The sequence below is a fragment of the Acomys minous genome (assembly GCF_964271855.1).
Source record: "Acomys minous genome assembly, chromosome: 11".
Taxonomy (NCBI): Eukaryota; Metazoa; Chordata; class Mammalia; order Rodentia; family Muridae; genus Acomys; species Acomys minous.
In genome coordinates this window covers 57,733,725-57,758,342 of record NC_140492.1, presented here as the reverse complement: position 1 = coordinate 57,758,342, position 24,618 = coordinate 57,733,725, and the positions used below count along the sequence as shown (strand labels likewise).

Here is a 24,618-nt window from a genome sequence, read left to right as displayed (position 1 = left end):
AACACTTCTACACCAACATTCTCTCTTTTAGCACTGACAAAGACTACTTAAAAATAGTTATGCATGTATGTATATATATATTTAATATGTGTATGCATGTAGCCCCAGGCAGCTAGAAGAGGAAATTGGATACCGTGGAATTGGAGTTACAGATGGCTGTGAGCCACCATGTGAGGGCTGGTCCTCCGTTAGTGCGACAGTGCTCATAACCACTGAGCCACTCATTATGAGCCTCCAGCCCATTAGCAAACACGTTAATGACAGTGGGAAACTGGTAGCAGCACGTTCTCAGATGCAGCAGCCTGCCGTCCAGGTAAGGCGAACGGAAGCTGGGACTGACTTTGTACACTGGTTGCTGAGAACCAGAGCTCACGCTCCACTTAAGGACCACGCTCATGGCAACACTAGCTGTGAGCAGCTGCCACACAAACACTAATGAGAGCAAGCCTTATTTAATACAAAGCAGTGATTCCTAGCAGTTGAAGACCATGACACGATGGCTGTAGAGTCCGTCTCACTGGCCTTGTGCAAGACCCTGAGCACTGTGCGCTGTAGCTTTGAAGCCGGTGACTTCTCATTAAACAGACAGCCTACTCAAGTAAGCTTCCCAAGCTGCCTTTCTGTACATCTCAGCTGCTTCCAGGCGGTTAGCTGCTGCCAGGATTCCCCGGCCTACAATGATGACATCAGAACCCCGCTTGCCAACCACTTCTTGGGGACTATTGTACTGTTGGCCAAGGTGATCTCCTGTAGAGGAACAAAAGCTGTTTAACATCATGCAAACCCAGGAAGCTGTGGGCAACACAGAAGGTGCAGGACTCTGCATCAGCCAGAGGTCCTGGGGGAGTCCAGAGCATGTACTTACTTTCTGCTACATTCCCATCACGTCCTCAGACCCTAGCCCTTTGGTTTTGGAGACAATGTAAAGCTGGCCTTGAATTCAGAAATCTGCCTGCCTCCCTAGTGCCACCATCCCTAGATAAATGACTGCTTTTTATTAATCTCTGTTGTCCTACAAACATTATGTTAAGTGGGTTTTGATGCTTTCAATTTGTAAAGCCCAGGCCCTAATGTGCTACCTAGTGAAAGAATTACAGGGCGTTACACAGCAGTCAGATGCAGCTTGCTTCGTGCCGAGGCACTATGCTAGACAACATTCAGGCCATCCCCATGCCTCCCACTATTTTAAGGTCAGTACAAACCTCTACATGTTACAGATTAAGAAAATGAGATTAAGCTTACTATTCCCCTCCAAGGATGTTTCTTATTTTAAATAAGTGATACATCAGCTGTTGCCTCAAGTAAATTTATGCATTTAATTTAAAATAAAAATTAGTAATTTAGTGTTGGGGCTCAGTATTAGAAAACCTGCCTAGCTCATGTAAGACCCCACTTTAGTCAACTGGGAATGGTGGCATATACACTCATGAGTTTGAGGCCAGCCTATGCTGCTACACAAGGAAAAAAGCCGGGTGGTGTGGTGCACACCTTTAATCCCAGCACTAGGGAGGCAGAGGTAGGAGGATCTCTGAGATCATGGCCAGTCTGGTGTACTTACAGTTCCAGGACAAAATAGAGAGATCCTGTCTAAAACAAACACATGTAAAGGCTCTGAACCTTAATCGTTGCTTTTTTAAGATTTATTATGTATATACAGTGTTCTGCCTGCTTGTACACCTGAATGCCAGAAGAAGACATTAAATCACATTATAGATGATTATGAGCCACCATGTGGTTGCTGGGAATTGAACTCAGGACCGTTGGAAGAACAGCCAGTGCTCTTAACCTCTGAGCCCAAACCCAAATCTTTTCAACTGTAGAGTTTAAAAAGTTATTGGAGTGTTGTTGACTTCAAAGATCACTTAGAGTGTATAAAATCTGAGACTGAAAGGCAGTGCTTTTCTCCAATGTGGCAAAGAGTAACATGCATCTGGCATGGTATCCATTCCTTCACTTCTGCCATCTAGACAGAGCCGAGGAACCGGAGTTCTCCAAAGAGTCCTCACCTTCAAAGACCTTCTGATCTGGACAGGTGCTTAGAAATAACTCAGTAGACACAATAACTGCTCTATCGCTACCTCCTTCAAAGTGCCCTGTTTACCTGTCCCTACAGGACAGCTGCACTTCTGTTGGCGGGCAGGGAAGAGGGGCTGGAATCTTATCCTAAAATTATAGTCCATGCTATCACCAGGTCAAGGGCCCATTCATTGTTCTAAATCGGTGGTTCTCAACCTTCCTAATGCTTTAATGGTGAACCCCAACCCTAAAATCATTTCATTGCCAACTTCATAACTGTAAGTTTGCTAGTTATGAACTGTATGTGAACCACAGGTTGAGAACTGCTCTTCTAGACTACACCACCACCATCACAACATACAGTGTGTTACTCTGACTGACATGGATAGGAAGCAAGTTTGGAAGAGCCACAGCTAGTGAGCACACTTACCTCCTGTTTCTAGTTGAACTCCTGGGGTCAAGTGAAGAAACTCTGGTTTCATGCTTACTCGGGAGCCAGAAATAAAGCCAATGACAAATTCACAGTGCTCCTCAGCCATCCCAACCTAAATGGGGCATGACAGGCAGTGTTACAAGGACACAGAAAAGTCAGCCCAAGTAAAATGCTCTATTACAGAGACATTTGCTAACTCAAACAGGCCATCCTGATCACACACTTGCCTACACTAAATCACCAAGGCCCTGAGATGGCCCCTTCCTCCAAGGAAACATGCTAGAAAAGATGAGAACTCTGACACACAGGATACTGCACAGTTCTTACTTGTCAATGCCTGATAACTCACCTCCTTCCAAGAAGGATTTGAGGTGTGTATCATATAGATAAAATAGCTGCGTCTTCAGGAGCTAGTCAACACCCTTCCAAGCCCTTTCCCTCTTTAGCACCTGCTCTCCACTGGCCTCCTGCCTCCCACACTGTTTCCTCAGAGGCACATGTCAGCCTTGCCACTAGCCGCTGCCACCACCAGGGACAGCTGGTTCCAGAGCCAGGCCTCACCCCCCAGACAGTTTGCTTCTGAGACCTGGGAAGCCAGTATTTATGGCCCATTCAGGTTGAGGTTTTAAATTTACCAGAGGGTTAGATAGATGGCTCAGCAGTTAAGAGCACTGCTTGCTTTTCTAGAAGACCCAAGTTCAATTCCCAGCACCCACATGGTGTTTCACAACCATCTGTAACCTCAGTTCCAGCGAATCCAATTGCCCTCTACTGGCTGCTGTGGGCACCAGGAACACATGTGGGACAGACAGACATGCAGGCAAAACACCATACAAAAGTGTTATTGTGTTCTTTAAGTATCTATAAATACAGTTTATAGATGATTATCCAACTATAAAATTTGCCATAGGAAAATGTGAAGAGCAACTTAAACTTCAACCTTTGTCTTGGGTTTGCCTCAAGATGAGAAGTCAAGCATAGGAATATATCTGAAAGAGCTGGAGGTGCATTTCAAACCCTTTACTTGCTGCAAGATCAGAGAGTTCAACTGGGGTCAATAAACTGTGAGAATAGCTGAGTTGAGGAGGGGGCACGAGGTGAGGCTATGGCTCCCACAGGCGTCAGCTGAAGGTATTTTCTTGCCTTAGAACACACAGAACAAACGTCCTCCACGCTCACCCCAGCACTTACTGCTGCTTTGGTGTAGTTTCCAGTGGCCAAGGAGCCAGCAGAGCTCATTTCTGCAATGAGCAGGCATGCGCGGTGTAGAGGCTGGCCCACTTCCTGCAAGCCTTTCACAACTCCTGAGCCTGGCACCACATGGGCATTTACTAGATCTGCCCAGGAAGCGATTTTAAAGATGCCACCTGAGGAAGAATTAAAAAGAAAAGATTTGCCTATTTTCAAACACAAATCTATATAACCTTTTGCCCAGAGTCAAACATCTGGTAGCTAGGTAAGGTCAGTGAGTGAGGAGAAATTCTCACAAAACTGCTGTACTTGGCTCATCAGGACTGATACCACCAATAAAGCTGATGCCATTGAGAGGGGCTCCTATGTAGCTGGATGTTCAGAGCTCAAGCATTGTGACATCCTGAAAGATGACAGATTTTTCACCCTATAGAGATCTTTCAGCAACTTTATAGGTTTCTTGGCTGTCCCAATCTTTGTTGTTGTTTTTCGAGACAGGGTTTCTCTGTGTAGCTGTGGCTGTCCTGGACTCACTTTGTAGACCAGGCTGGCCTCAAACTCACAGAGATCCATCTGCCTCTGCCTCCCAAGTGCTGGGATTATTGGCGTGCGCCATAGTGCCTGCCTGGCTGTCCCAATCTTAATAGGCAACAGTATCCATTTTGAACAGACAGTAAAATGCAGATGTTTACAGAAGTCTAGACTTCAGCTAGTGAGCCCCACTAAGGTAAGCAATGTAGTCCTGGTAGGAGGACAGCATTGGTCCATGAGGAAGCACACAGTTTGACCTGAAGGAAAGGGATTAGGGTTAGGCATGTACTTAAAGCATGTGGCTACATCTCTGCTCTACACTAGTGAAAAGCACCGGACATACACAGTATAGACTATGGCCACTTGTTTTTTGGAGACAGGGTATTTCTGTGTGACTGGCTGTCCTGGACTCACTTTGTAGACCAGGCTGGCCTCGAACTTGCATTGAATCGCCTGCCTCTGCCTCTGCCTCCCGAGTGCTGGGATTAAAGGCATGCGCCACCATGCCTGGCGGCCACTTGTTTCTAAAAGCAGAGATCTGCATGAGAAAACAGGTGTAAGATTAAGCATTTCTCAGGCCACTTGTAGGCTGATTTGACTGTCTGATATTTAAAAAGCACATCAACACATTATTCTGCTAAAAATATCACTTTATACTTCTTTTTAACCTTTCCTATGTTGGCAGTTTGCAGTCGGGGAGGGCCAACACATTTTGTTTTGCCTCCATAGAACTCTTGCACCCCTCTGCTGGCAGCTCACTCGTTTTCTTTAAGGGAATTAATTGACAGGGGCTTCAGTCCAAGATGGCTAAACAGAGCTCAACTCTGTCCTCCCCAGGCCAGCTACAGAAGGGAGTTCAATCCCAGGGGTGAGAGTGACATGTCAACTCCCTACGTGAGATCCAAGTCAACAAAGAGCAGAATGAACACAGCGAGAGAGGGACAGAAACCACGGCAAAGGCTTCACTTTGGTGCCTGCCCTGCCAGCTTGTTTACTGCCGACTTTCACTGAAAGGAACAATACAACACTTTCCCCTCTTGGCCAGCTGGGTTTCTGAATGCACTTACCTTCATACTGCTTTTTTACTGTGTTTCCTATATCTGCAAATTTCCTGTCTTCAAATATTAAGAACTCATGGCGCTTTGCCAGAGCTGTCAGCTCCTCCATCACATCCAGGGTAAAATCATTTACAATGTCAACATGCGTTTTGAGCATGCAGATGCTGGGCCCCAAGGCGTCTGCCAGCTGCAGCAGCTCCCTGGCCTCTGAAACATCCGCAGACAGACACAGGTTGCTCTCCTTCTTTTGCATAAGCCTGAGAAGCCTTGAGGCCAGTGGGTGGATCCCAGGGAGCTCTGCTCGAGCACCAAAGCTGAGTTCTTTGCATGCTTTCTTCTCAGGAGGGGGAAGGCCATTATGATTAGCTGCTGGGAAAACATTCTCCTGAATGAACCTCTTCACTCTCTCCACCATCTCTGCATCGATCTTTTCCTGCTGCTCGAGGATCTCCAGCATTTTGGACAACGTGCACACTGGGTGGAGACGGATGCCGTGAGCCTGCAGTGTGGCCCTGCCTCCCTGCTCTCGGTCTAACAGTACTATGGCGTCAGTTACCTTCAGGCCCTCCTTCTGAAGAACTTCTACAGTTTCCAAAACACTGGCCCCGCTGGTAACAACATCCTCAATGATCAGACAGGTTTGGCCCGGATTAATCTCCCCTTCTACAAGACGTTTGGTACCTAGAAAAGAAAAGCTTCTGTTGAAAAAAATACATACAATGTTTCAGTTAACTCAAGATGTATCTTGAGTTTACACTTGCTATGTACTTACCAAGACTTAAGATTATTGAAATCTTATTTATGATCATTTACTTTGAAGCCACCTGTTGATTATTCAATGTGTCACAACTGTTTTGTTCTGTATCTCCAAATTGTCAGTTATATATGAAGTTATAGTAAAACAAATTATTTCATATTGTAAGTAAAAACTCATTTTTTTTGTGTGTGTGAACAAACATGCAGTTTCTTAAAGCAATGTCATGTAAACAGTAATGAAAAACAGAATAAGCCAGACCCATCAATAAAATCATTCCTTTCCCATCAATGTTGATTACAAGTTTATCACCCATGACCAACTCATCACTCATGCAGAGGCAGGTGAATCTCTGTGAGTTCAAGACCAGCCTGGTCTACAAAGTGAGTCCAGGATAGCCAGGGCTACACAGACACAGAGAAACCATGTCTCAAAAAAGAAAACAACAAGAACAAAAACAACAAAACACCCCAAACAACAACAACAAAAGCAATGTAAAGCCAGGTGTGGCACCTGCCTGCTATTCTAGTGCTTTGGAGGCTGAAACAGGAGGGCTGCCAGAGCCTTACAATGGGCCTAGGCCATGAAGGCCAACCAGGGACCTACAGTGAGAACCTGCCTCAAACAGAGTAGGAGCTAGGGAGGTGGCTCAGTGGTTAAGAGCAGCTCCTGCAGAGAACCTGGCTCAGTGTGCATGGTAACTCACAACTACCTATATAACTACGGGTCCAGGGACTTTAATGCCCTCTTCTAGCCTCTGCCAGCACGGCACACAAACGGCAATGCAGCACTGCACACATACGGCACACACATGGCACACATACAGAAATGCAGCACTGCACACATACGGCACACACATGGCACACATACAGAAATGCAGCACTGCACACATACGGCACACACATGGCACACATACAGAAATGCAGCACTGCACACATACGGCACACATACGGCAATGCAGCACTGCACACATACGGCACACATACGGAAATGCAGCACTGCACACACATGGCACACATACGGCAATGCAGCACTGCACACATACGGCACACATACGGAAATGCAGCACTGCACACATACGGCAATGCAGCACTGCACACACATGGCACACATACGGCAATGCAGCACTGCACACATACGGCACACATACGGCAATGCAGCACTGCACACATATGGCACACATACGGAAATGCAGCACTGCACACATACGGCACACATACGGCAATGCAGCACTGCACACATATGGCACACATACGGAAATGCAGCACTGCACACATACGGCACACATACGGAAATGCAGCACTGCACACACATGGCACACATATGGAAATGCAGCACTGCACACATATGGCACACATATGGCACACATACAGAAATGCAGGCAACACTCACACACAGAAACTGAATCAGACGGGAAACATTCCACAACTTCGTGGACGCCGTAACCATGACCACCATAACAGCATGACTTCTCTACCTTTAGGCCCCATTATAATCTACCAAATGTAAGTAGCCCAGGCTCTAGACTTCATTTCTTGAGACTCAATTTTACATTTTATATACTGACTATTCTATTATTTTGAAACAAAATAGGTGGACATTTTAGGTTTTAAAAGGGGCTTTACTGTAGGAATCAACATTTATTTAACATGCTCTGTCTGCATGTACACCTACAGGCCAGAAGAAGTCACAAGATCACATTACAGATGGTTGTGAGCCACCATGTGGGTGCTGGAAATTGAACTCAGGACCTTTGGAAGAGCAGTCAGTGCTCCTAACCTCTGAGCCATCTCTCCAGCCCAAAAATCAACTTTCATCTTTCCCTATCGTAAATAAATCTTCTTAGGCTAAATTCAGACAGACTACTTGCAGGCACACTGATATTATTAAATAAAGAGTTTTGCGAATATTTGTGAAAACACACGGAAACAGAACCATGTTCCTTGTGGGGAGATAATTTACTTTTAGCCTCAAAATATTGTAAGAACAAACTCACCACTCAGTAACTCATGGCAATATCTGTATCCTTATCCCTTCCTTCCCTCACGATGTTACGTATGTGGCCACATGTGAGAGGTCAAAGGGCAACCTGCAGTAGTAAAAGCTCTCCTTCCCAAACAAACTCTGGTCATCAGTCAGCTGCAGGCTCCTCCACCTGTTGAGCTAGCTCACTGTCCTCTCACAATTTTTAGAAGCAAATCCAAAATACCTCATAGTTTACCTTAAAAGATCTCTTTTAAAAACAAACAGAGCATACCATAGCAACATAAACAAAACTCTCATTAATTCTCCAGGATCATTAAGCAACAACTGGGCCCTGGTATTTTTAGAGTGATTTTCAGGTTGTAAAGCAAACCCAGCTGACACTCTAGTGTCATGGACCCCACCCACCAGAAACTGTTCCCAAGGTGTCTATGTGGTTTCACAAGAGTGATCTTGCTCCTCATGACTGCATGCATCTAAATGTAAATACACCCAGAAGCATGTTCTCCCAGAACACTCTGCTGATGAAGGAAGGGCTACCGAGGTCAGGATTCACCAAGCACTCTGTTCCCACTCCCCAGTCAACACACAGCCTTTCAGACCCAGACTGTACAGGAGGGTCTTCTGCAGCAAGAGCCAACAACTGAAAAGCCCACAGGCCTCTCAAGAGCACTCAAGAGCGCTGGTAAACGTCAGGGCCTGAAAGACAACAAACCTTAACGGGTTACAGATTAACCACAGGCTTATGCTATTTTTATTTTACCATAATCCTTTGTTTCCTTCCTTCTAATCAGCATGGGAATGTGATTGGTGGAACAGATAACTGTAGCTAGTGGCAAAGCTGTGTAAGGAACTCCACACACGCTGTCGAAGCTGATCCCAGCATTTTTGGCAGTTTGGAATAAAATGTCTGCGACCTGTAAGAAGAGGAACAAACACATCAACGTCCCATTATGACTGCTACTTAGAATGCTACATGAGTCGTGCAGCAGCATAACAATAGAAGTGGAAAGAAATACAACCCCCGGGAGATTTTAAAATTAAACCCTAAGATATAAGTGGATTATTCATAACAATTCACGGTTTGAATATCTAAACTCAGGAAAGAAAATATTAAACAACTGATTTAGACCCATCTTGACAATCTTGAAACCCAGCAGGCAATGTAAACATGAAAACACCATAAGCCTGTTCCGCTAGGTTCAACATGAGCTGTGAGGAAGAAGACAAGGATGCTTTCCAGACTTCCGCCATGCCTTCAATCTCTAGACCCACAACGGTTTCTATTTTCTGAAAGAAGTCTTCTTCAGTGAAGACTTGCCTAAGTATAGAGCCTGTTGTGGTGTTGTGTGAAATACATTTTATCTCTTTCACATAAACCATTCCTTTTTAAGGGGCAGGGGATGTCCAAGACAGGGTTTTTCTCTGTGTAGCCCTGGCTGTCCTGGACTCACTTTGTACACCAAGGCTGGCCTCGAACTCAGAGATTCACCTGCCTCTGCCTCCAGCGCGCTGGGATGTAAGGCGTGCACCACGACACCAGGCCAAAACAACCGTATTTCAATGTTAGAATGCATACTCCCACCCAACACTGCCTTATTTTACAACAAAAATTTAAAGGTGCACAGTTGCTTCATAAACCAGGTTAGCTCTTTAAAACATTTTATTTTTGTACATCTATCACTTACTCCTGGGGAGTGGAGAGAGTTGCTCTGTTGTCTTGGTCTGACTGTCAAAACTGGCCTCAAACTCATGTTGATTTTCCTGCCTCAGCCTCCCCAAGTGCTGGGGTTCTAGGCATGTACTACCCATGTCCAGCTTCTTCTGTATTTTTAAAAGCTTGTGACTATTTTTAAGTTGCAGAATGTGTAATTGCTAATACTAAAACCACGGACACATCCAGAACTATAATATCATTATCTGAAATGAATATGGGAGAAAGCAGGTATGGGGTCAGTTCAGTGACTGAATACTTTGCCTGGTGTACTCACAGCCTGGGACCCAATGCCTAATAACATATGTCCCCCGCCCCCCCTCCATGTTTGTGCACTAGGTAGACTATGGAAATGGAAATTTTGTGTTTTTTCAAATTCATATTATCACCCCAGTACGCACAGAACTATTATACTTCAATACCTATCTCTTCCAGCGGGCTTTTACTGATCGGTCATGTTTCTTTAAATGTATTTAAGCCAAGATGTATATTAATTGAAATTTTAGAGTTAAAATAAACTTCATGGTCTTAAGCCTGCTAGAGACTATTTTGCATTGTCATTGGCATGGGCATATACCTAAAACATACTGCAAATCACGAGTATAAGAAGAGATTTGGGCCAGACGTGGTGGCACATGCCTTTAATCTCAGCACTTAGGAGGCAGAGGTAGTCAGATCTCTGGGAGTTCGAGGCCAACCTGGTCTACAAATCAAGTCCAGGACTACCAGGGCTACAGAGAAACAAAACAAACAAAGAGGAGAGTTGGGGAACTTGTTTTTTGTTTTAAAGATTTATTTATTACATATACAGTGTTCTGCCTGCATGTATGCCTGCACAGATCTCATTATAGATGGTTGTGAGCCACCATGTGGTTGCTGGGAATTGAACTCAGGACTTCTGGGAGAGCAGACAGTGCTCTTAACCTCTGAGCCACCTCTCCAGCCCGGGAATTTGTTTTTTAGTATGATAATACCATAGTTTCCCTCTAATTGCTTATGTGTAAGCACAACCGGTCAATTATCAGTTATAACTAGGAAGTTACAAGCAAGCATATAATCTACCACTTTTCTGGGATGGGGGGGTGTGTACATACTGAGCCCCTGTTCACACAAACCTCTTTAAAGTGTTCACTAGGAAGTTCTTGGTAATACGGTTCTCTATACTGCTGGCACACATCCTATAAAGATCCCTGATCATAGTGAGATTCTAGATGGTGAAAAGGCATCTCAATCAGGGCTGCAGCCTATTTAACAATAATTGGGCAAAGGTGGTACCCAAGAAGCAAAGCTTTCTTAAAGTGTGTGACAGGAACTTAAAGAGTACATGGGGGGGGGGGCGGTAATTTGGGGTTTTTGTTTTTGAAACAGGGCCTTCCTGTTTAGCCCAGATTAACCCCAAATTCACAATTCTCCTGCTTCAGCTCGTGCGCCACCATACCTGAGTACGTTGTCTTCTTGGTAGGCCTTTGCAATGACAGAACTATTCTACAGTTCTACTAGCCAACAGGGCAGCCACCCTGACTTACAACTATTCAGTTTGTCTGCTCTCGAGACAGGGTCTCAAGCAGCCCAGGCTGGCCTCAAGCTGTCCCTGCAGCTGACTGTGATGACCTTTTCTCCTGTTTCCAGCCCCAGTGTTTTCTTAACAGTTCTGGCAGGCAAACTGGCTCATCTGGTAAAGCTGTTTTCTACCTAGCCTGACCACCTGAGTTCAATCCCTTCAACGCTCACGTTAGACCTTTGCAAGTGTACTAACGCACGCACACACACACGCCCTGAACATATACGGATATGGATAGGGACACGCACGCACGCACGCACGCATGCGCGCACACACACACAATGTAATAAAAACTTCAGTGTTCAATATTCACACGGACTTGGTGGTAACACTTCCAGCATTTCCACCCTTCTACTCCAAGTGCCATATGCAGTTCAGCTGGCGGCTTGTTATGCTGGAAAGCATCGTCTCACGGCTGACTTTGTGGCGACTCATACATAACCCACTCAAAGTTTAGAAACACCAGGTTAGAACCCTCAATGTGCACACTGTTTCTTAAAAAAAAAATCTGCTTTTCTTCTGTCCACCATATGGCTTTAATTTCTTGCTATTGGCCATGTACTATAAATTGAATCCTTTGACCAGCTACTAATTACTCCACTCCTCTGTCTTTTCCTTCCCTTCCTAATTCTCGTTTTCTTGGGGCTAAGTACACAGAATTCACTCAAGGACTTCGCCGCCGGTCATAAGATTTCCTGACTCCCGCAAAGCACGTGTAGACACCGGTCGGTCAAGAAACTAGGTCCCAAAGAGTCAGACGACTCCCGGCCTCTGTGCTCCTCCACAGACTCTCCAGACCAGCAGCAGGGTGGCCTTGCCTGCCGGATCTGTGGCTCTCCCTCGCCGCTCCCAACTCCCGCCACCCCACCCCACCCCCTCGCCACCTCCTGGTCTCCGTTCCCGCTACCCGGCTCCATCCTGTCCCTCGGGGCTGGTACCTGACTGAGAAGACGCGGGCGCGACACGATGCCCCGCAGGTCGATGTAGACTGGGGAGGAGAGACCGCTCTTCAGCACGAAGCTCCCGAACTTAAAAGCCTGCACGTCGTACAGCTCCGTGACCAAGAGGCCCAGAACTTCGCTAGGGACCGCCATTCTCGCGCGCTCAGTTCGCTCTGGAAGCCGAGAGGCTTGGGGGGGGGCTCGTGACGTCACCCAGAAGCCCCGCCTCTTCCGCCGCCCTTTCCGGCCTGGGTCGCAGCGGATCCGTGCTGGTGCTGTTTCCAAGGTGGTGGAGGTTTTAAAACCTGCAAGCTAGATTGAAGCCCGATTTCTCTGTAGGCCCCGTACATTTTGGGCTTTTTTGTTTATTTATAGCTTAGCGCTTCCTTATCTAGTACATCCACTGTTAACCACCACTTCTCTACTCTCTCAGGGTTTTTCCACATAAAAGTTCTCTAAGACAGGGCCGGTGACTCCTTTCTTGCATTAACTTGACAGCAGTTGACACGGGAGAGTTTCATAGTAATTTGTACATAGAAATATGAAGCAGGCCATTGTGCACTCTGGCAGAGAAACGCGTGCTTGCTTTCTTTAGACCATCTGAAGCGCACAGGATGAGGAAGGGTGGGAGTTAGGGAGGATGAACTGACAGGGTCCGGCTATCTGGAAGGATGGTGGTGGGCGGTTTGAAAAGTCAAGCATATTCGGTTTACAAATCCCTTAGCTCGTTCTGGTGGTGCACTCTCGTAGCCCTAGCTCCTTAGGAACCTGAAGCAGGAAGATTGCAAGTTCAGGGCTGACCTGGGTAACTAGTGAGCTTGTGTCTATAATAATAAAATCATCATCGTCGTCATCATCCCTTAAGGCTGTATTGTCCTATTTTAAAGAAAATACCCCCCATGCTACTTATCAAACAGACTCCGAGATTTATTTTCCGTATTCTTTGTTTTCTCTAAAGATGATGATGTTGAACTCGCAGTGTAAAAAACCCGTCTATTCCTGTGTTTGTTTTGTGTTTGAAACAGGGTTTCCTTATGTAGCCCTGCCTGTCCTAGACTTCGCTATGTAGACCGGACTGCCCTCGAACTCACAGAGATCCATCTGCCTTTGCCTCCCGAGTGCTTGAACTCAAAGTATTCACCACCACATCCAGTGAAATGCATAGTTTTGACAGTTGTTTCTTATCACCAGTAAATACAGTAAAGCCTTGCACAAACTGCTGCACCAACCAAGGACAATGCATGCAGTAAACCTAGACCCCCCCCTCCCCCCATGCAGATCTAGCCAATGGACAGCTCATTCTCCACGCTTGTGGGGAGAGCGGGACTGCCTCTGACATGAGCTCTGGTGCTCCTCGATTTGATCACTTCCCCTTGGTGGCGAGACACAGTGGCACACAGAGGAAGGGGAAGCAGGCTATCTGGATGAGACCAGATATGCTATGGCTATGTGGTGGAGGAGGTCCCCTTCTGTCAGAGGTCTTAGGGGAGGGGAATAGGGCAAAAGAAGGAAGGAGGCTAGAAACAGGAAGATACAAGTGAGGGGCTAACATTCTGAATAAATTATAATAAATTAAAATTTTAAAAAGATGAAATTGAATGCAAATGTTAAAATATTTTGTTCTTATTGCCAAATCAAAACAACTTTCATGTCTGTGTGCTAATTGACAGGACCCTATATAGGTCAGCCTCACTCCCACCTGTGCAGCACCTGGAGCCAGCGGAAGCCTGGTCATGCCTGGGCAGGTCTTCTGGTAGCTGGACTCCTCCTACCAGTGAGATCCAGTGGGAGTCAGTTCCCTCCAGTCACTAAACAGTCCTGTGGCTCCAAGTCAGATCCTCAGTCTTGGCTGCAAGCACCGTTATCCAATGAGCCATGTTGCCGGTGATTTTTTTTTTTAAAGTTTGCCAGGCTTTCAAATATTTGAGGGAAAGAGACCAAAAATATTACCCAGGGGGGGAGGGGTTAAAGGACAGAAGTTTTAGTTTCTGGATCCCGGTAGAAAGAGAGAACCAGTGCCTACAGGTTGACCTCTTACCTCCACACACATACTATGGCTCAAACACACACACACACACACACACACACACGCACGTGCGCGCATGTGCACACACATATAAATAAATTCTATAACATTTTTTAAGGGGGAGGCGACTAAAAGTAGTATCTTCAGTATATTATATTTATAGGAATGCATAACATGTGAAATGTACATTTTGAAGTTTCATCCACAACTTAGAACGTTCACTGCAGTAGCAATAGCAAGACAGCAGGTCGGCACTTTACAACATTACATGTGAGTGATTCTGACTTACAAATAAAATATTTACAGCCTACCTTTACAAAACAACACTGTGTGCATACAAAATGAACAAACTGCAGGGAAAGTTAAAAATAATAAAACAACCAAAACCCAAAATAAAAAACCCTGGAAGATACACTTAAGGCAGACCAGCAAGACACTGAAATAATTAAGGCTGTAAAATTCTTCTGCACCTTGGAAATATATAGCTATTTGCCAATGCTGTGGAGTGGTTTTTAAATCAACTGTTACAAGCCTGATGGAAGATGTAGTTATTTGTATATGTGCAATGGTCCCTACGGGGGAAAATTGTCCACTTATGGATAAGGCCTTTTATCTGAATGGCCAGAGAAGCCCACCACTAATTCTTAAAAGGCTTTGGGGGAAGGGATCACTCAAAACCAAAAAGTGTTGGCACAGTTTGCAAACCAGACATTAAAATTCAAATATAGGTCAGGCATGATGGCGCACACCTTTATTCCCAGCACTTGGGAGGCAGAGGCAGGCAGATCTCTGTGAGTTTGAGGCCAGCCTGGTCTACAGAGTCAGTTCCAGAACAGCCAGGACCTGTCTCAAAACAATAAACAAACAAACAAACAAACAAAAACCAGAACCACATACACAGGCAAAATAATTCAAATATAGACACTTAAGTAACAGAATCACATAAATTATAGTCCCAACGTGTTTCATAGTTTGTTCGTTTGGCCATGTGGACTTCAAAGGACAGCAAATCAATTCCATGTGACTAAAATTCTCCGTGTATTACCCCTAATGGTTTTGAATGGTCCTAAATGGTTTTCCAGTAGAAAAACTGACCCACCTGGGCTGCCTGCAAATGGATAGATTTCTGTATATGAGCAATAACATATACATACATATTATACACTATATACATGTACAGATGTACATATATCCATATTTTCCAACAGTTTGCCCTCCATTAATGCTGGTCTCTGCATAAATAGCATTTTCTCAAGGGTATGTTTAGTTTTTCACTGTCTTTCTCTTTGTACTTCTTCTAGTTTTATTTACGTCCCCACAGAATAGTCTGAAGTTCAGCAGAAACAGAAGTGAAAGCACCAGGGTTGAAGAAGGAGGAGGAGAAGAAGAAGAAGAAAAGAAGAAGAAGAAGAAGGAAGAAGAAGAAGAAGGAAGAAGAAGAAGAAGAAGAAGAAGAAGAAGAAGAAGAAGAAGAAGAAGAAGAAAACCCAACACAGAGGTGACAGATATGGCTTACGTGAGTAAGAGAAGACCAAAGTTTTGTTAACTTCAGATTCGTAGCTACAGTCTTTGAGGTCACAGTAACGGTCTCCACGGACTCCGGAATGCGGACTTAGTTCTCAATGGAGCTAAGTCCGTGGAAGTGGGGCATTAGTGCAACTCCTATCCCTGGGCTGGCAGATTTGTTTGGTTAAACTAATACTTAGGAATTCCAAGTCTTGCTATTGTCACTTCTGCTTGCACTTCCCCCTTCGCTGAAGTAGGTTACCTGACTGGACTGGGTTGGTCATTTGGATAAAAACTAACTCTGACCACAGAGTTTGGAATTTCTTAGCAAGGAAATTTTCTATAGGAAAAGACAGTAGCCTGAGAGTGTTAATTTTAGGCTTTTAATTAATGCCATTTAATATTAAAGCACATTTAATATTAAAGTAAAATGACTGTATTCTTCTCCTATAACTTCAACTTATATTAAAGATAAGAGAAACATGTCTTTCATAAAAAAACACAGCCATGTGATATTTTTGTATTTGATTTCCATATGGATTTTTCATGAATAACATTTCCTATTAAAAACCATCTAAGTCTATGGACAAATTCTAGCCCTTTTGATCTCTTTAAAATGAGAGAGACAGTGAGAGCCTTAAGGTTTTTGGAAAATAATTATTATCATAGTATCTTCTGTTGGAGGAATCTTTGCGAGCTTTTCCTTTAGCCTATCCTGGGCCTAATAATTCCTTCCCTAAAGGTCTTTAGATTGCAAATAGCAAAGAAAAATCAGGAAGTACTTTTTACACATAAAACTGTTGAAAGCTTATATCCAGCTTACAGTACAGACTCCACTGGAATGTTACCCAGGCAAGCAGAGAGGAGTTTACATTCCTCAAAACCCAGGCAGTACACTTCATAGGCCATCCTGGGATGTGGTGACTGTGTACTTTTATCTGCCACAGAGGCTCTCTGTGTTCAGTTTATTTCCTTTCTGTCAGGGATAGAGGAGAAAGTTTCAATTCACACAGAAACATGCCCACTGTTTCCTTTATGTTGTGTTTTCTCCCTCACATTCTCACAAATGTACATTTCCATGTTCTTCCAGAGAGGCAAGAAAAAAAGGCATGAGCGGTTCTCAGACATGAAGGTTTGGGGACAACAGGGGACGGACCACTCTCGAAGACGAGAGCCAAAGTTCTCCTCCTCCAAAATCCAATTCTCCCTCCCCCTGGCTTTACTAGCAGGCTCTGTGAGACTCTAAGGAAATGAATTGTGACAAGGGAGTGTGTTTGATTCTCACATAGGCTCTCCCAGTGAGGAAAGTGGGTTCTTCTTTGTCCGTTTCTTCCCCTCCCCCCACCCCCGCAGAGCTTAAAGCTTAGAAAGAGAAGGGAACGGCTGTCTGTCTCGAAAAGGCATCAGACTCTCATGTCCGCCATGAGAAATGCTGGAGAAAACAGCTTCTGGCATTGAAGGCCTCCTCAGCTCTCCTAACCCTTTCCTGTAGACAAGGTCTTAAAGGGTGGAAATCATAAGGTAAGAACAAATAACACGTAGACAGGAAGGACCCAGGACCTCCAGCGAAAGGCAACTCACAGAGGCTAACCTCATGAGTTTGTGAATGGTCTCCAAAGATAAGACCGTGGGAAAGCGGAATGTTCAAAGTTACTGTCAATAAAATTCTTAGCACTGGCAGTGTGTAGCACTTTAAGAAAAAAAAAATCTTTTTTTTTCCCCTCAAGACGGGGTTTCTCTGTGTAGCGTTGGCTGTCCTAGACTGGCTTTGTAGACCAGGCTGGCCTCGAACTCACAGTGGTCCGCCTGCCTCTGCCTCCCGAGTGCTGGCATTAAAGGCTTGCGCCACCATGCCCAGCGGGGGAGAGGGGGATATCTTATAGATGTGCCAACAAGGACATTTTTTCTTAACATTTTAAGAGATTAACGTTCTCGATCCTTCTCTCCAACTTCCATTTTATCAATGGGGACATCTGGGGCAGAAAACAACAAAGACTTGCTGGGAGAAAGAATGAATTTGCAACGGCTAAGCGCGGTACTCAGAAATTCTTGGTTCTATTTTACATTCAGATGCTTTTGTTTAAAAGATACCTTAAACCTAAGGGGGAGAAAATACTGTACTATCAGCAAATCTAAATTCAGCTTAACATCTTCGCTCTCCATCTCCTCTCTGAAAGGCACTGCTACTTCTAGAGGCTTTGTGAAGCACAAAGCTAGGAGGCCAGCTTGCCCTCCGCCTCCTTCTCTACTCCCCGCCCCCCCAACTCAGGCTGCCTATGGCTGGGAGAGACCCGAAGGATACATCCAACAATATGATGGTTTTTCTTAACAGGTTTGAACCACATTCAGTTTTAAGTGAATAGGAATCTGTTGAATTCGAAACAAATGTAAAAGGTGCAAGAATTAAGATTTCTCATCAGGGATCCTGGGTTGGCTCTGATCTTTTCTATCGTTCTGTACCCTCCCCCCCCCCCCCCCCGCTTTTTTTAAACACAAAAGAGCAGAAAATGATGACTACAAGCCCAACATGAGATCTGCCACTTTCACCAGCACTGTGGTCCTCCTGGGGTCAGCTGGCCGGTCACGCTCAGTAACAACAGTTGGGGTGGTACTTGAAGTGGGACATTTTCTCTCCTCTCACCTCTTCTCTCCTAGCCCTAACCCTCTCTGCCTAAGCAGGTACAGGAGAGCGGGCCTAGGTTGAGCATATACTCCAAACTGCAATTCCCAGCCCCATCAATGGAATTTTCCTAATTCCCAGCTTGCTAGGGAGAATTCTTGAGCCAAGATTGTCTTGCCCGCTCTTGGAGGGATCAGGTGCTTTGTAAATAGCCTCCCCCTACACCTGTTAATTTCTGTCACCCCACTACACAAAGCAAGCTCTCTTTCTTTCTCTTAGTAAGTCCTTTCTGTCTCTCCTTTCCTCTCTTCCCCGTGTACTTGGGGCAATCTCATGCAGCCCACATCTAGATCATGCCAACTCTGACACAAACACGGCTGTGAAAACTTTGGCTCTGCGCAGTGTTCTGTCACCTCACAGCGTGCTTTCAATATGGTCCTTCTGTAGCATCTGAACATCATTGTCCTCGGCAGCCGTTCCTCCCTACCAGACACTCAGCCGGTCATAACAATTCTAAGTGACTCAACAGGAAGCCCTTCTTTCAAGGCAGCCATAGCGGAGAAGTGGACAGAACAGACCTTGCCATGTCACTTCCTGGGTCTTTGGAGTCCTCAGAGCCTGCATTTTATCCTATGACAAGGCTCTGGCCCACGCCTTCCTCCGTAATGCTACATTTCATGATAGAGAAGTGTTTACTTAAAAAAGCTTTAGGAAGCATGTTTTAACTATCCTATCATGTGATTTTACATTTGTGTATGCGTCATGGCTTACGTGAAGAGTGTGGAGGTAAGCGAGCTCTGAGGGAGTGAGGCCTGATGGCCCAGAGCCAAAGACAAGGAAACTGTACAGTCAGAGTCGGTTTCCACATATTTGGTTAATCCCCAAAATACTAGGCGCTGACTAGTCTTATTGCTTGTACTTTCTACTAATTTATTTCTCTATAATTTTGGATAAGATAAGACAGAGAATAGATGAGTATTCTGACTTTGAAACCAATGAGGATGGGGTGGCTGATGATTATTTGAATTCTGTATTTCCACCATGGGAATAGGTGTTTTTATACATTAAAGTTCAGACTGTTCCCATCATTTCTTCTTTAAACAGTTTAAACAATTTTGCAGATCTATTTTCCCTTCCCAAATTCTCTGTTTGCACTTTGTGCTGCATGACTTCAATTTTCTCAGTCCCACTAGCAGGAGAGACACGGTGACATGAAACCTGATTTACATAAACACTTAAGTGATATTATTTAAATAAGATTATTTGCATCGGAGCAAATTTTTAAAACACATTCTAGAAAACAAAGCGAGGATCATGTAGAAACACAAAATAACAAAAACTCCCCCACCCCTCCAACAGAAAAACAAAACAAAACAAAACAAAAAACCAAACCTGACAAAACAGAAAACCGTGAAATGCCCTGGTTGGTTTGTTTTCCCTCCAGAGGGGCACCGGGCACAATAATCTTGTATGAAGAAAGCAGCATTGGCCTCAGAATACAACTAGTCCTTTCAGTCCAGAGACGTCGGTGGCTGTGAGGTGACAAGTACTGCCATTCCAGTTAAAAGCCCACGCTGTGTTAGAGGAATGGGTCAAGTTTTGCCCCATGGCTTCAGAAAGGACTTAGGACTAGCCTTTAAAAGGCTTATATGGCTGCCTCCTTGTGGTAAGCACCCCGAAACTTCATGAGGGGGTTAGGAATAGAGCAAACTAACTTTCTGAAAACTGTGTTCTACAGCTATGAAGTCAGAAAGAGCTGCTGCTTTGTTCCCAGGACCTGTAGGAAAGGCTTCTATGTATGTGCCCTTCGGTATGAACTTGGGATGTTCTTTTACCTATGTCAGGCCCTAGGGTGGACATAAAAACACCCCCTCCCCCAGCTCTTAAATAGATTCAGATTTATTTCCTGGCAGGCTTTCCCACAGGAGGAACTCTTGAGCTGCCAGTGAGTTCAAGGTGGGAGCTGTTGATATACAGAACCTATCTTAACAACCCATGACGGAGAAAAAAATATCTCATTCACAGATCGCAAAAGGGTCACATTGCTTTCTCGTAATACACAGGTTCTGATAAAAGATTTCTATACAAGATTTATAAAATGCTCTACAAAACTCGTCATCTAATTGTGCTTAGTCAAAATAATGTAATGCTTCGGTAAATAAATTACTGTCTTCACGGGAGCACTCAAAGTTACTTATGATTGATTTCATATAGAACTCTATATTATAAAACTCTGAATCCTGAATGGGATCTATTATATTGTATGTGTATATGTATCCTGTTAAGAAACTATATCTAAGCCATCTAAAGCAGAATAGTTGACATCTCTGTTAAATAGAACTTTTGGCTTAAATTTTCGACGGAGTCAGAAACCTACTACACTCCCCACAGTGGGGGTGCACTGTTCACCCACTTAACTGCTCATTTTGGAAGGTACAATTAACATTTTTATACCAACTACTGTCTCGCTAGCCTTGCCCTTTCTTTTAATACTTTCCGCAACTCTGCATCTTTACTTCTTCGGCATGACCTTCTGGGATGCTCCTGGGATAAAGATGAACCCAGCGTAACCACGGGGACAAGGTTTGAGAGGACCACCTCTCGGTCCAGAGAACCACATGTAGTGAAACGATGAACAGAGCTATTTACAGACACCGGTCAGTCTCGCTTTGGTTCACACTGCCCTTCTTCTATGTGAAACCTTGGGGTTTGGGAGACAGCTAGGTCCCTTGGTTCACCCTGTTGACAATGTAACTCTTGACGTTAGGGATGGGCCGCACGTCATGCTGGTGCTTGCGGCGCTCTATGAAGCAGGCCAGGCGGGAGGTGTCCAAGGGGATCTTGGAGTAGCTGCCGTTGTGGGGCTGTAGCCAGGGATGCTGCAGGCACGTGGCTGCCGTGGGCCGCCTCCGGAAATCTTCCTGTAAGATTACATTGATGAAATCCCTGGCAGCGTTGCTCACACCACAGAAGTACTCGTGGGGGAAGCTGAAGTCCACCCTGCACACGTTGATACAGGTCTCCTCTTTGCTCTCATCTAAGAAGGGGGAGACCCCGCTAAGCATCACGTATGTCAGAACCCCAATGCTCCAGATGTCCGTGCCCAGGGAGACAGGGATGCCCTGGATCACTTCTGGGGCAGCAAACTCGGGGTTCCCCAACAGATGGTGGATGTGGAAGTGGCCCGAGATCTGGACAGCATCTTCCAAGTCAATGAGCTTCACGCGAGGCACCGGGATCCGGAGGTCAATGAGCAGGTTTTCAGGCTACAGGGGACCCAGAAAGGCAGGGACAAGAGAGGCAAGATCAGGTCGTTGTAGACCCCCAGCTGGAATCAGTTAACTAAACATTGTTCGGTTACTCTTTGATACATCTTGTGCATCTGGGCTCTTCCCTATGCAAAGGCAAAGGAGGTTCCAAAGTATGACACTGACCTCAGGGAACTCTGAGTTTAGATGGTACTTCAGATAAGTAGTTTGGCATTGAAAATTGTGCCTTAGGGGGAGGAGTGCAGGGCTAACCGTGCCCTTACAGAGATACTCCTGTCTTTGACTCCTGGCTGCTAGGCTTAAAGGTGTGGGTTGCTGCACCCAGCCTGTGTTTTCCCCACTCCAGTGTTATGGATCTAACCCAGAGCCTTATGCATGCTAAGCAGGTGTTTTGCTACTAAGTCCTAACTTATCCAGAAAAGCATAAGCGTACCTTCTTACCTATCCTTTGTTTGTGTACTGAATCAAGAAAATAAATAGCTTCTTAAGAAAACAGAAGCTTTACATATATATGGGTATGGGGCGGTGTGCTGGGCAGTGGGGACACACACCTTAATCTTGGGAGGCAGAGGCAGGCAAATCTCTGAGTACAAGACCAACCTGGTCTACAGAGCGAGTTCTGTCCTCCAGGACAACCAGGGTTACACAGAGAAACCCTGTCTCAAAAAGGAAACTTATTTTTATGTCTGTGTATGTACCTATGTGAGTGTACATCATGTGTGCACAGACAGGTGCCACTGAAAGCCATAAGGAACCACTGGACCCACTCCTGTCAATCAGCCTAGCACCTGCGAAGTCTTCTAAACACCAGCTAAGCCTGAATGTGCACAATAGGAAGGAAATGAAAGTGGGAGTGAGAAGTGAGTGCAGATTATAGCGAGGGAAAGAAATAAGTTCTGGTGATTTGTCTACAGAATGGTGACTATAGTTGACAATATGAACTGTTAATGTATTTCAAATAGCTAGAGAAGAGGGCAGCCAGGGCTACACAGAGGAACCCTGTCTTGATAAAAAGCAAAAAACAACAACAACAGTGGCAACAATTAAAAAAAAAAGAATTCAAATCGCATTCCTCCAGGAAAGGGCTGGTAAGTTTGACTCCTCCTCTATTTTGCTGCACCAGGTCCTGAGTTTTTATTACCTTTATGTCCAAATGTGCGACCCTGCAGTTGTGAAGGTACTGCAGAGCCTCCATGATGTCCCGGATATAGAAAGCTACTTTTTCTTCCATCAGCTCATCGTGGTTCATTAGGTAGTCCAAGAGCCGGCCATCATCCATCCTGAAAGCAAAGAGGGGGAGAAAGGAATGCTTGGAAAGAAACAGACAGACGACACATGCATAAAACTTAAAAAGCTCTGCGACTTTTTCCCCCAAAATGTTTTGTCACAAAGAAATGATAGCTCTTTAAGGTGATGGATATGCTAATAGCCTGATTTTATGATCACACAATGCATACCTGCAGTGAAACACTGCACCCCATAACTTAAAAATAAATAAATAAAATAAAGCTTAGAAAAATGAGGAAAAGTAGAGTGAGAGGATGTGGTCTCAAGGTTCACTCCTCTATCCATGGTTTTACTGAGCTGGCTTTAAAGACTTTCTCTATTCTTGATACTGTCAGTCTGCAGACTGAAAATGCGAGCTGGAGGCGAAAGAGTCTGTGGCTCTCGCAGCACCTTGTAAACCATAAGCCACGGAGCAAACTGTGTCTCTTGTCCACTAATCGTGGAATGGGCAACCCAAGCAGACGAGGGCCACACGGGAGGGAGGACTTCCGTACTCACAGTTCCAGAATCAGGATGTAGGACGTGGGGGACTCGTAGGTGTCATGGAGGGTGACATACTGGGGATGCTGCAGGTGCTGAAGCAAGGCGGCCTCGTGGGCGGCCTGCTCCTTCCTCTTCATTTTTTTGCTCACGAATTTCACAGCAACGTCTTTGCGGGTAGCTTTGTGAATGCATTTCTTTACAATAGAGAAACGGCCTCTGCGAGACAAAAGGGGAGAGGCTTTTCAAGGTTCATCAGTCACCAGGGCGTAGTTTACCAGGATATGTTTGTGTGTGTGTGTGTGTGTGTGTGTGTGTGTGTGTGTGTGTGTGTGCGCACACGTGCATGTGTGTGTCTCTGTGTGTATGCATGTATGCATGTGTGTTTATGTGTATGTGTGTACATGTGTATGACTGTGTGTGTATACCTGTGTGTGTGTGCATGTGTGTGCATGCATGTATGTATATGTGTGTGTGTGTGTGTGTATGTGTGTGTACATGCTGAGACAGTAACATCTTGCAGGCTGAGGACCTCTAATCCAAAAATCCAAAATACAAAATGTTCTAAAATCTGACACCTTCTGTGCGCAGACATGAAATCTCTGTGGAAAGTTCTACCCCTAACTTTACATGATGAGTGACAGTGAAAATACAGGTACAGCCAGGCGTGGTGGCACACGCCTTTAATCCCAGCACTCGGGAGGCAGAGGCAGATGGATCGCTGTGAGTTCGAGGCCAGCCTGGTCTACAAAGCGAGTCCTGGGATTAAAGGCGTGCGCCGCCGCTGCCACCACCACCTGGCTCCTCCTGAGCTTTAAACTATATTATTATTCAAAAAATTCATCTCTTTTTTCTTAGCATCTTCGGCTCTTTGAGACACCAAAGGTAAACTGATATCATTATTTTCAGTCAAGATCTTTTTCTGAGAAAAACATCATGTGACAAAACTTAGTCTTCAAAGAAAATAGAAACTTTTATGTCAGTGACATGAAAATGTAAGGCAAATAAACCCTTTCTTCCTCAGAAAAAAATATTTTTCTTCCATTTGAGCACCAAGTACAGGTTTATTTTCTTTTCTAAGCAGAATATACTTCTGTAAACAATGCTGGGGGTTGGAGAGATGGTTCAGTGGTTAGAGCACTTGTTCTTGCAGAAGATAAGGGTTCAGTTCCCAGCTACCAGATGGGGGTTCATAACCATCTGCACCTACAATTCCAGGGGATCCAACACCCTCTTCTGGCCTCTGCA

General features: G+C 45.0%; 2 protein-coding genes across 21 annotated transcripts in view; both read right to left on the bottom strand.

The window, feature by feature from the left end:
* Window positions 1–433: 433 nt before the first annotated feature.
* UMPS (uridine monophosphate synthetase) lies at window positions 434–12,390 on the bottom strand. The gene is made up of 6 exons (XM_084801108.1): window positions 12,180–12,390; window positions 8,730–8,883; window positions 5,239–5,910; window positions 3,641–3,816; window positions 2,447–2,561; window positions 434–747 (listed from the first exon to the last, which is right to left on the bottom strand). Exons 1-6 carry the CDS (start codon window positions 12,333–12,335, stop codon window positions 578–580), a joined length of 1,443 nt encoding a protein of 480 aa, XP_084657234.1. The 5' UTR covers window positions 12,336–12,390; the 3' UTR covers window positions 434–577.
* Window positions 12,391–14,346: 1,956 nt separating this feature from the next.
* KALRN (kalirin RhoGEF kinase) overlaps window positions 14,347–24,618 on the bottom strand; it is a gene marked incomplete at its 3' end in the record, with an annotated part of 605,161 nt that continues 594,889 nt past the window's right edge. For all 20 annotated transcript variants that reach the window (XM_084802077.1, XM_084802084.1, XM_084802076.1 and 17 more), the window contains 3 exons: window positions 23,389–23,589; window positions 22,745–22,883; window positions 14,347–21,600 (listed from right to left, as the gene is read on the bottom strand). In XM_084802077.1, coding sequence (XP_084658203.1) covers window positions 21,055–21,600; window positions 22,745–22,883; window positions 23,389–23,589 — 886 coding nt within the window. The remainder of the gene's footprint in view (window positions 21,601–22,744; window positions 22,884–23,388; window positions 23,590–24,618) is intronic.

Coding starts and splice junctions, on each gene's coding strand:
- UMPS (XM_084801108.1), bottom strand. CDS start 12,335: ATGGCGGTCCCTAGCGAAGTTCTGGGCCTCTTGGTCACGGAGCTGTAC. Junction 3,817..5,238: donor AGTAAAAAAGCAGTATGAAG/GTAAGTGCATTC, acceptor ATTCTTCCTCAG/GTGGCATCTTTAAAATCGCT. Junction 2,562..3,640: donor GAAACTACACCAAAGCAGCA/GTAAGTGCTGGG, acceptor TGCCCCATTTAG/GTTGGGATGGCTGAGGAGCA.